This window comes from Castor canadensis, chromosome 7, assembly GCF_047511655.1.
Source record: "Castor canadensis chromosome 7, mCasCan1.hap1v2, whole genome shotgun sequence".
Lineage (NCBI taxonomy): Eukaryota > Metazoa > Chordata > Mammalia > Rodentia > Castoridae > Castor > Castor canadensis.
This window is the reverse complement of record NC_133392.1, coordinates 1,644,821-1,656,582: the sequence shown is the minus strand read 5'-3', so window position 1 is coordinate 1,656,582 and position 11,762 is coordinate 1,644,821. Positions and strand designations below refer to the sequence as shown.

The 11,762-nt window shown below is 46.3% G+C and overlaps 1 protein-coding gene across 2 annotated transcripts in view; it reads left to right on the top strand.

The window, feature by feature from the left end:
- The first annotated feature begins 1,765 nt into the window (after window positions 1-1,765).
- The window catches only part of Ppp2r2d (protein phosphatase 2 regulatory subunit Bdelta), a 45,123-nt gene continuing 35,126 nt past the window's right edge, over window positions 1,766-11,762 (top strand). The window contains exons 1-2 of one of the 2 annotated variants that reach the window (XM_074078037.1): window positions 1,766-2,234; window positions 2,323-2,424. In XM_074078037.1, the coding sequence (XP_073934138.1) occupies window positions 2,228-2,234; window positions 2,323-2,424 (109 nt within the window). In that variant the 5' untranslated portion in view covers window positions 1,766-2,227. The remainder of the gene's footprint in view (window positions 2,235-2,322; window positions 2,425-11,762) is intronic. The other variant, XM_020182969.2, reaches the window with a different exon arrangement.

Here is an 11,762-nt window from a genome sequence, read left to right as displayed (position 1 = left end):
CTGCAAGTAATCAACTTTGTGTGTGTGCATACAGGGCTGGAGATGAACTCAGAGCCTTGAGCAATCTAGGCCAGTGCTCTCTACCACTGAGTTATGCACCAGCCCAAGAAATTTACTTTAAATATAAAGACACAAATTAGCAGTAAAGAGATGAAGAAAAGTACACCACACTAACACTAATTTAAAGTGGGAATAACTATATTAATCTCAGCTAGAGCTGACTTCAAATGAAAGAAAATGATGAGGAATAAACAGGCCATCTCATAATGGTAAAGGTATCAATTTTCCAAGAAGACAAAACAGTCCTTAATATGTGTGTGCCTAACAACAGAGCATCAAACTACATGAAGTAAAAACTGGTAGCCCAGAAAGGACAAACACAGGAAATTACTTACAGATGGAGAATTCAAGAGCCTCTCTCAGAAACAGACAGACCCAGCAGGCAGAAAAATCAGTACAAATGAGGTTGAACTCAACAGCACCATCAACCAACGGGACACAATTGTTTCTTTCTCTCTCTCTCTATTTTTTTGGCAGAACTGGGTTTGAATTTAGGGCCTCAAGTTTGCAAGGCAGGCATTCTACTACCTGAGCCACTCCACCAGCCCTTTTTTGTATTTTTTGAGATAGGGTCTGGTGAACTATTTGCCAGGTCTGACGTTGAACCACAAATCTCTTGATTTCTGCCTCCCAAGTAACCATGATTACAGGCTTGAGCCATTGCTACCCGGCACAATTGTCTCTTAGAGTAACTCATCTGTCTTGGGTCTGGAAACTTGCCACTCCAATCCCCTTTCTGTCCCACTGAATCTATTCCATCTGCAGATTCTGGAGACCCTGCCCTCCAGGTACTATGTCTGAACTCTAATGAGTTCTCGCTACTCACCATTAAGTCCCCTGTCTCCTGCTTCACCCTTGGTACCACTGGCTGTCTCAGCAAAGCCCAGTGTTCACGGCCTGCAGCCTGCTATCCCTCCTGAAGTCCATGTCCTGGAAAGGGCCTCCCCTCTGTCTGTCCTGTCCTGTATTTGCTGCTATCCCCAGCCTCCCCTCCATTCTGCCCCCTGAACAGCTTCTTGCAGGTTGTCCCAACTTCCTGACACCTTCCCCTGCTGCCTGCAGGGCTTGCTCTCTGGTCTCCTGGAGTCTTCCCAATCACCCCGATTAAAATTCCAGCCCTCTTGCTACATATCCTCTTTCCTTCCTCCCCTGCTTTGTATTTTCCTTTGCTCCACCTGACTTCTTGCATATTTTTCCTTACTGCGTCTTCCCCACTCAAAGGTGGGCTCCACCAGGGCAGGCTCTATTCAAGCTGCATCCTCGGCACGTGCCAAGGGCCCATCAACAAATATTTGTAGAGAGGTGAATGTTCCTGTCTTCTAGTGGTGCAATATGCTCACGCCAACTTCACGATATCCCTGAACGAAGCTGTGATTTCGAATATACCAAACCCAGCAAGTGAAAAATCTCTTCTTATGCCAGAGAAACACACCCACGAATGAAGAAACAGTTGGCCACGTTTCCCTAGGGCTACAGCAGGAGCTCAAAGAACCCTTAAAGTAGCAATCTGGTGGACAACGAGGCGCTGTGAGCAGGGGACGCGAACCAAGGCAGGTAAGGGTCCACCCCGGCTCTTGGGGAGGCGTGAGACTGAGGGCGGGACGGCGCAGGCCCCGCCCCTCCACCGAGCACCCTCCATTGGCTGCTCCGTCGAGGGCCCACGCTCCCATTGGCCAAAGAGCGGGAAGGGGCGGTGCCCACCCGCGGCGGAGTGCCCGAACGGCCACGGAGGCTGTCCTGGAGCTCCTAGAGACGTAGGTGACCTGTGGCGGTTGGTCCTCAGGGAAGTGCCAGGTACACAGCAGCAGCCGGGCGGGCCGAGAGGCCGGCTGTGCCCCCAGGCTCTGCAGCATCACCCCCACAAGACGACTCTTCTCGGCCCCGGGCAACGCCAGGCTGCAGGGAGAGAGGCTCGCGCAGGCGCAGTCGGCGCGCGGCGCGCCCCCGGCAGCCCCCGCGGCCTGGGCCGTCCGAGGAGGCGGAGGGGAATGACGTCATCCAGAGGAGCGACAGGCATTGGGCGCCATTTTGAAAAGGGAAAAAAATCCCTCCCCGGCAGCGGCAGCGGCAGCGGCAGCGGCGGCGGAGGCGGCCGGGGGCTGAGCGCTTGGCGGACGCCTCCGGTCCGCCGCGCTGGGCTGGGCGGGCGCCGTCCCGCGCCGCGTCCATGGCAGGTGAGGGCAGCTCGCGGGCGGGGCTGGGGGGTGGGGGGCGGTGGCGGCCGGGCGGGCGGGGCCGGCCTGACCTCCCGATGTGTTGCAGGAGCCGGAGGCGGCGGCGGTGGCGGCTGCCCCGCGGGCGGCAACGACTTCCAGTGGTGCTTCTCGCAGGTGAAGGGCGCCGCGGACGAGGACGTGGCGGAAGGTGAGGCCCGCCTGGGCTCTGGGCGCAAGGTCACGCGGGAGCCGCGGGCCGTTCCGCGGGGACCCGCGGGCCGTTCCGCGGGGACCCAGGCCGCGGCCTGGCGGGCCCCGGGGCTCTGGCGTCCCTGCGTGGGCCGGTGCAGCCCCTCCTTCAGATTTTATTCTTGAGTCTCCGGCCTTCTTCCTCCGGCTGCCTGGTCTGCCGAATGACAGCCTTGAGGGCGCCAGCAAGAGGGCGGACGGGGAGCCCGGGGAGCCCGGGGAGCCCCGAAACTGAGCCTGATGGAGTGTGGAACTCTTTCTTAGCAACTTGAAGTTTAAGGTTTCGTCTTCACGGTCACTGTCGCTGTAAACACCGCTCCTTTCACTTGCTCTTGTCGAGGATGTGTCCTTGCGGCAGATTCACAGCCTCTGGGCAGAAGTCCTGACTTGGTGCTTCCACCTTGACCCCTCATGACCTTTGGCTCCTCCTTTACCCTGGCAGCATCTGGCCTGACACGTGTCCCAAACTGGGCCCAGGTCATTAAACAAGTAAAACTTGCAAAGAGGGCTGGAGGTGTGGCTCACGTGATAGAGCTCTTGCCTAGTAAGCTCAAGTCCTTGAGCTCAAACCCCCAAACCAACCCAGAAATTTGCAGGACTGTGTGGCTGAATTTGTGTAACCTAATAGGTTCTTCTCTGTCCATCGAAGAAACATTGCCCTGTTCACTGTCCATGCGCCTAGTGGCTAGCAGTTCAGCCTCCCTCAAGGGTGGTTTCTGTTACTGGAGCAAAAGCAAGTCTTGCTTTTGTGGGGTGGACTGCTGAGTTCTTAATTTCTTGTTTCTTTACTTTCTCTGAAGTTTATATTGATAAGCGGAACGAGTTAAAATTTAAATATAGTAAGAGTGGTGTGTTTTAAGTGTAACTCTGTATTTATGAAAGTTGCATTCTTCCCTTAAAATGCCCTGACCAAAATGTTTCCTTGTTTGCGTTAAACTGATTGGAACTCTTCGCCGCCGTCTTAAACCCCTTAAGTGAATCTTTGAGTACATCTAAAAGGTTAGTGTTCCAGATGTACTATTTTTTTGGTAACATTACTTTATGTTAATTACCTGTGTGGGTGGGGATCTCATTGTGTAGTCCAGGCTGGCCTCAAACTCTCAATCTTCCTGCCTCAATCAGCCTCTTGAGTAGCTGGGATTATAGGCACACCCCACCATATTTATTTATTGTTTTTATTCAGAACTTTCTATTTTAATCCACCTATGCCTTAGACATGGTAATCCATCAAGGTTAACACATTTATCACTTTTGTCAAGTGGCTGTGATGTTGTTCATTTGAATTATTACTATACTGTGGATAGATTAAAAAAAAAAAGGAAAATAGTCATTAGCAACTAGGAATTATTAAAGCATCAAGAAGATAGTCTTGGGGCCAGGCATGGTGGTATCCACCTGTAATCCCAGTTACTTGGGAAGTGCAGGTAGGAAAATTGAAATTCGAGGTCAGCCCTGGCAAAATTAGCCAGAGACCTTATCTGAAAAACAAAAGGGCTGAGGGCATGACTCACATAGTAGAGCACTTGGAAAGCCCTGAGCCCAGTCTCCCTTAACCCCCTTCCCCCCTCAGATAAAGAAGGTAGCCCTTCCCAAACTCAAATTTGAAGGAGACATGTTGGTAAGAGATAATTAAGGAGGTGGGTCTTTCAAGGGGGTTATTTTTGTATGCTGATGCTTGTTCTGTAGAACTGTAAGGAATGATGAAATGTATCAGTTTAAAATTGTGGCTTGGGAAGCTTTTCCTTCTGCTCTAAGCCGAGCTCTGTAGAGTTCTGTGGAACCCTGCATGTTGGCCTGCCTTCCTGCTTGCCCTGTGATGGGGAGTCAGAATGCCTTAGAGCTGAGGCTGGGGTCCTCCTGACTTTGGGGGCACAGTGCACATAGTACTGGCCGATGAGGAGTGGGAGTGGGCAGGTCATGGCTTTGATTTTTGTTTTGATTTTCGTTTTCTTAAAATTAATAGTTTGAGCACCTCAGTCATAACTCCTGATGCAAATATTGAATTGTGTGCAATTTGATGCTTTATTTTTTTTTATGAGGTTTTGCTGTGGGTTAAATCAGCTGTCATGCCAAGAGTCACACTTGTCAAGAGCAGTTCTCACTTCCCTGCAAGTGGCAGTGAGCTGGGCTCACAAGGAAATTAGTGATTGTCCTGTTGGTGGCCAGGTGCAAGAGTGGTGCCAGTTAGTGACCTGCTTGTCCTGCCCCTGCTGAAAGGTGGACTAGGTGAGGAGAGTCAAAACAGTGAAGCCAGACACTTCAGAGGGTGTGAGAGTCTCCCTCTGAATGGTGACTATCTTTGGGATTGAGTATTTGTGCAGTTTTTATGTGTGGTGTCACCCCCTCCTTAAACATGCTTCCTGAAGCTAATGTCACATAAGGTTACTGTCCTTGTAGACTGTGCTCCTCAAGCTTAAAGGCCAGTTCTCTCCCCTCCCCAGCACCTTGTAGAGGACCAGTGATAGCTGACAGTTGTTGGATGCTTTTGGGTGCCAGAGATTGCTCAGAGGACTACCTGTGTCAAGTGATTTAATCTTTATAAAACTCTGAGAGACAGGAACTGCTCTTCCCAGTTTCAGATACAGAAATCAAGGCACAGTGAGCAGTTAACTTGGTCACCGAGCCAGGGTTTGAAATTGTGCCACCTGGCTCTTGAGCCTGTGTGTGCTCCAGGGATTGGTTGTGGCCAGTGCTGACAGAGCCCATTGTGGGATCTAGCTGTCCCAAGAGAGATGGCACCATCAGAAATTTTCCTTTGAAAACAAAGGAAAATGAGATGCCTTAAAGGGAGTGCTTATCAAAATAATACAAGATTAGCAGTAGGTTCCAGGATAGTGGTGTTTCCTGAGAATTCTCAAATTGAAGAGTAGGCATCCAGAGATGAGTAACTAGAACCCTGCAAGCCAGATGCAGGCTACTTTTGTGCATGACTCCAGTCACTTACTTGCAGGGAAGCTGTGGCTCTTGCTGCTTTTGAACGATTGTTGGCTTCCTAGAGGAACTGGGGAAGGGCTAGGGAAAGAAAGGGTCTCATGCTGAACTCGCTTTTCTAAAGTTTGGCATACTTGGTAACAGTTGGGTTTTTTCCATCTCAGAACTTGTAGATTTAAATGTCTTGAATTTTTACTTGATGATTTTGCTGTAACTTTCTTCCCTCCTTTTTTTCTTGGCAGTACAGGGGCTTAAACTCTGGGTCTCACATTTGCTAGGCAGGTACTCTACCTCTTGAGCCAGCCCTGCTCTAATAATTTTCTTAATCCATAAACTAATCTATTACTTTAAATTAGACATTAACCTTTTTCTAAAGGTAATACCAGACAAAACTAAAGGTTTGTCTTCTTAACTCGAGGATGAATCTTGGGAGTTACATAAATGACCTGGCTAGCTGGCTGGTTGGGTAGGTAATCCATCAGGACCATCAGGACAGGCATTAGAAGTTACATGGAGTTTTGAGACAAAGAAACATTTTAAGTTGGAGAAGGTAACAAAATTGAGGAACTTGGGCATTGTTCAAGAAGTTACTGCCTTTCATCTTATTTCAAAGATGAGGGAAAAAGTGCTTCTTAGAGTCAGTGAGTTAGGGTGTTGGAAACACAAACACAAACTTGTAGTTACTGTTTTATAGTACAATGATTGATTTCTTGTGCCTGTAGAAAATGGCCATTCAGGGCCCGGCATGGTAGTGCATGTCTGTGGTCCCAGCTACTCACAGGGAAGAGACAGGAGGATCTCAGGGTAAAACTAGCCTGGGCAAAGTTAGCAGGAGACCCTATCTGAAAAAGAAACTGAAAGTAAAAGGACTAGGAGCATCATGGCTCAAGAGATAGAGCACTTGAGACCCTCAGTTCAATCCCCAGTAACACTCACACACAAAGACAGAAAATGGGGAATTCAGTATTTATCATTGGGGTTTTTTTAAGCCTCAGTGTATTTGGTTATTTGAATTACTCCCAGTATCATTTCTATGCTCAATTGTAGAATTTACACTTTCTTCATATCTATACTTGTGTCATTTACAAAGGCCTTCAGGAGAGTGTTTTCAGTCAAACAAGCACAGGATTGGTGTAGTAACATGTTTACAATTTGACTCATGCAAGCTTCATAGTGTAAAGATGTAAGCATTCATGGTTCCCAGCCTCCTTTAATGTCTTTGCTATTCATTCATTGACCAGGCAGCTGGCCTGGTCACAGGTGTAGGGAGATGTCAGTTTCTAAGGTTGATGGTAGTAGTAAACATTCCTTGAGTCTCACAGTCTGTGTTTGATGAGAGGTGCTGGATGCCGTGTGTGTCTGCTGTTTTGCAGTTCTCAAGGCCCCTGCTGAGCCTCAGCTTGGTTACCTTGAATTTATACCAAGAGATTGCTTTTGTAACCTTTAAACTATTGTTCTAGTTAAAGTGTCTAGGTTCAGTTTTAGCTGTATTTAAACACAGAGATAGCAGTTTCTTGATCACACACACACACATCCCATCTGTTGGGCCTGGCCTCTTGGTTTTTCCACTGCTCTGTGACTTAACTACCCCTTTGTCTTTGCTTGTATTTCTTTCCCAACCTAGGATGTTCTTTTGCTTCCTGTGTGTGCTCCACACCCACTGGTGCTTCTAATTCTATCTCAACTTCCACCTTGTTTGTAGTTCTGCTCCAGCTGAGCTTTATATTAGAATTCTGTCTTGGACTCTGGGCTTTCTCTGCACTTAATATATTGTCACTTGACAGTTAGCTGCATCCTGCCAGATGAATTAGAGTGTCTCCTCAGCTTGATGTCAGTCAGGGTGTGTTTCTGCATCTGGAAACCGAGTACTGTTACCTGTTAGCAGTACAGAGTTGTTGAAGAGGTTCCAGAGGAGGTCCAGAAAGCTCTGGACAACAGGAAGTGGTAACTGTTCAGATGCGGTGTGCAGACACTCTTGCGCAGAAGAGAAGAGCTGTTTCCGCACTGTTCACAGGAGCCGCACAGAGAATAAGGAAGGGTGTCCTAGGGCTAAAGACCTCACCACAGTGCTCCGGAGGGCTGGCTGCCAGGGTTGGGTGTTGGAAGTGGAGAAATACAGTGTAGAGAGACAGGCACCAGAGGCAGCATTGTGCCACAGCAGGGCCAAAGCATATCTTGGGAGTATGATAGAGGGGACCATTATGCAGACTTGGGAAGGGACGGAGGGAGGAAGAAAGGAGAGGAGAGCAGAATGTTCCAAGTGAAGAGGGCTGAGTGGAGAATGGAGAGCATAGTGCATTCTGGGAAGGCAGTACTTGGCCTGCTTCTTGGACAGAGGTCCTCTGGCAGCTGGCGATGTTAAAGGCCTTGAATGCTATGCTGAGGTCTTTTAGTTGCGCTTTGAATAACTGTTCCTGGAAGGTCCTAAGAGGACTGTTGTCAACACTGATGACTCTAGGAAGGTCAGTCTGGCCTTTGGAAAATGGCTAATGATTGGGTAAAGGTAGAAGCAGAGGTTCCCTTTGGGAAGCTCCTGAGGTAATAAGTCTGGAATCTTGAACCTGCTCTTAATTCAGACGGCCACATACTATTTTGTAAAGGGCCAAGAAGTAAATAATTTAGACTTTGCATGCTAGACCATCCCTCATCACCTGCTAAGCTTTGGTCTGCCTTTCCAGGAGAGAGCAATTGCAGGACAGCAGAATGGGCCTGGCCACGGACACCACACCTGTTCACATAAGCGGGCAGCCAGAGTTGCCCCCAGGCTGTAGGCAGACACTGCTCTGAATTACTGTCTCAAAGCCTCTTGGAGGTAGTGATGGAGGTGAATATGATTGGAGTATGTTATTATGAAAGTGGCACAATGAAGCCCACCAAAAAGCTGTAAAGAGGGTGATGGAAGACAAGAAGTGTGTGAGGGGGTGAAGTTGACCCAAGTACGATACATGCAAGTATTGAAATAACCACAATGAAAACCTTTGTATAATTAATTTTTAAAAGCCTTTTGGTTCCAGGATACTTTTTTTTGGTGGTGGTGATACTGCCTCACATTTGCTAGGCAGACGCTTTTACCACTTGAGCCGCTTGCGCAGCTCTTCTAGTGTACTCTCATACTGTAAACAACCAGGGATCTGGACAGCTTTTGTCTGTGTGGTTTATACCCAGGAATATTTACTGTACTCGAAATTAGAACAGCTTAAAATATTTATTTCACTTAAAATAATAAATTACGTTAGAATATTTAATGAAAAACAACTTTTCCAAAGCAAAATTTTAGCAAAAGAAGTACCATTGTTTTGCACTTTGTAAACTCTTTAAAATAAGTAGCAAATAGGAGCTCTCATATTTGGTTATTACAGTTGCTTTGTTGAACTATATAGAGAAAATTTGACCTCAAACATATATAGTTAGAGAAAAGAGAAATGGTTAACAGTCTTTCCAGGTAATGTGTATTTTTCTCTACCACAGCACAACTCCCAGGTGAGGGCTTGTACAAGTTTAGCTATAATTTGGAATCTAAAATCCTATTGATGAATTTTTTTTTTTTTGTATTGGAGTTTGAACTCATGCTTGGTATGCAGGCACTCCACTACTTGAGTCATTCTGCCAGCCCTTTTTTGTGTTAGGTATTTTCTGAGAGAGAGTATTGCAAACTGTTTGCCCCAGCTGGCCTTGAACTACTATCTTCCTAATCTCTGGATCCCAAGTAGCTAGGATTACAAAATGTGAGCCGCAGGTGCCGGTCTTTAATGAACTTTTTATACCCTGTTAGGTTAGAATCCATAGTCTGTCTTGTACTTTGTTTTGTTTTGTTCTGATTTTTTTGCAGTAGGTTTTTTCCAGAACTATTTGCCTGGGACTGACTTCAAACCTCAATCCTCTTGAACTCTGCCTCCTGAGTAGCTAGGATTACAGGCGTGAGCCACCATTGCCCAGCTTGTCTTGTACTTTGAATGACTTTCTTGTGTGTATGTGATTTGGTAACATTACCCTTTGCTCATTTGGGATTACTGGTATAAATGTTGGCATGTTTCATTGTTAGAAAAAAGAAAATCATGTTTGTGACTACCACCACTGACCTCATCTGAAACTTCTTAAGAGTGGAAAGCTGTCCAGTGAACAGCAGTAGATACAAGGATCCCAAAATTCTAATTTGCTCTTGAAAGTCTACATTTTATCCTTGGGAACCAATTTTGTTTGTTATTTTCTGTGACGAGTTTCACCTTGTTAATTTTCAAGAAAATTTTTGCTAAATACCAAAGTTGGTCAGTCATTATTGAAAATATATACATATATACACACACACACACATATACACATGCATATGCATATATCTCTCTCATCCTGTGAGGAGAAAAAAAAAGGCTAGTTCAGCTTCCAACACTAGCATCTGAGCAGGTGCTTTTCCTGGGGTGGTTGTACTTGAAACTACTGTAGAAGTGCAGTAGATGTGCTGCCTGTCCACACAAAGAACACTGAAAAGACTCAATACTACAGGATTGGGACGGAACCAAATAAATTATTTGAACTTTCACCAAGGACACAACTGAGTAAAACTGGCTCTGTCTCTTTTCTTGTGCGGATGGCATGGAGAATGTGACTGCTGGTACAGTGTGGGACCATGTCAAGCTAAAGTGCCACACTCCTGCCCTGTCGTACCTCCCGTGCTACACAGGTGACACCATGAAAGACAGACGTGTGTTAGGATTAATACGAACATGGCTTTGGCCCTCTGGATCCTTCAAGAGGTTCTTGGGAGCACGGTTCCACAGACCACAACGTGAGAACCATTGATCTTACGCAAGCTGTGAGTGGTGGAAATGTTGGGGACAGGGAATATCTCGAGCAACCAGCCCCTCTCATCTGTGCTAGATGTTACTGTTTCTCTCAAAACACAAAATAGTGTTGTTTATAGAAACCCAAGTGATAGAACTATAGCAAGTCCTGCAGTCCTCAGAGGTACCTGCTCCTACCAGTGTTTGTCTTTATTCTGTATGCATTCACCTCTTTATTTGTATTTTACTGTTTAGTTGGTATAAAAGCAACAGGGCTTTTTTTTTTTTTTTTTTTTTTTTTCATTCCTTATCATCATGGAGTCCTAGTCTAAATGTTATTTTGGCTTGCTTTCTTCAGTAACAGTGTGTCATTTGACATCTTGATAGTGAATCTGGCTTTCCAATACACTGTGTTTATAGCTTCTTGGAGCCTAGACACTTTCCCTTGAACTATAAGTCCTACAGTGTTGCTGGCATTGTACAAGTGAAAAAACTGAATCCCAGGAGAATTCAGTGACTTGCTGAGGCCACAGAGGTGCAGGGGCTGCAGTCAGGATTTCAGTCATGGTGCTGTGTCCATGGCCCATGCTTAGATGTGTTGTACTTGGCTGCCTTTGTCCGCAGCTCCAGTTCATCCTTGCTCATGACTACATGTAGTTCTTGTACAGGTGACCTCACGTTCCATCTCATCCATCCATCTTCCCACACGAGGATCCACCCAGGAGTGGGCCTGTGGGATCAGAGACCATGTACATGGACGTTTTGGTGCTACCAAACGGCCCTCCAAATTATGGTGCCAACTTAAACCTTACAGTCTCGCTGAAAACATCAGTCTTTTTATTTGAGCTGTTTTAATTGCAAATCTAAGCTTGTCATTTGCATTTCCTTACCAGTTGTGCCATTGAGATTTTGAAATGTTTTCACTGTTTCTATTCTGTGAACTGTTTGGACATGTTTTTTGTTCATTTTCCTGCTAAACTTCAAAAATAAATTTGTAAAGCCCCTTATACACCATGAATATTAATCTATTTTTATATTGACCTTGAATTTTAGTGCTCTTACCCCCATACTCTCCTCTTCAGAGTTCATGTGAGTTCACTCTACATGTGTTGTTTAATTACAAATTGTGTATGTGTGTATGTGTGTGGTATGTGCGTGTCTTTTTTTTGGGGGGCGGATTGGGGTTTGAACTCAGGGTTTTGTGCCTACAAAGCAGGCAGTCCGCTTGAATGACACCTCCTCTAGTCCATTTTTGTTCTGGTTATTTTGGAGATGGAATCTCATGGAGTATTTGCCCAGCCTGACCTGTAATCCTCCCGATATCAGCCTCCCAGGTATCTAGGATTACAGTTGTGAGCTGCCACCGGCAACTGTCTGTTGCTGCTATTGAGAAGAAAAAGAGCTGAGATCCATGGTGGATCCGTAATGGTATAGAAGAAGAACAGTGTAAGGGACAAAAAGCAATTCACAGGATGAATGCTCAGGTGCTCAGGGCAGGGAACACAAATAGTCCTGGAGAACTTACACAAATCTTGAATTTAGTTTCTGCATGAAATAGACTTGCTCTCATTTTACCCAGATCTCCAGCTAT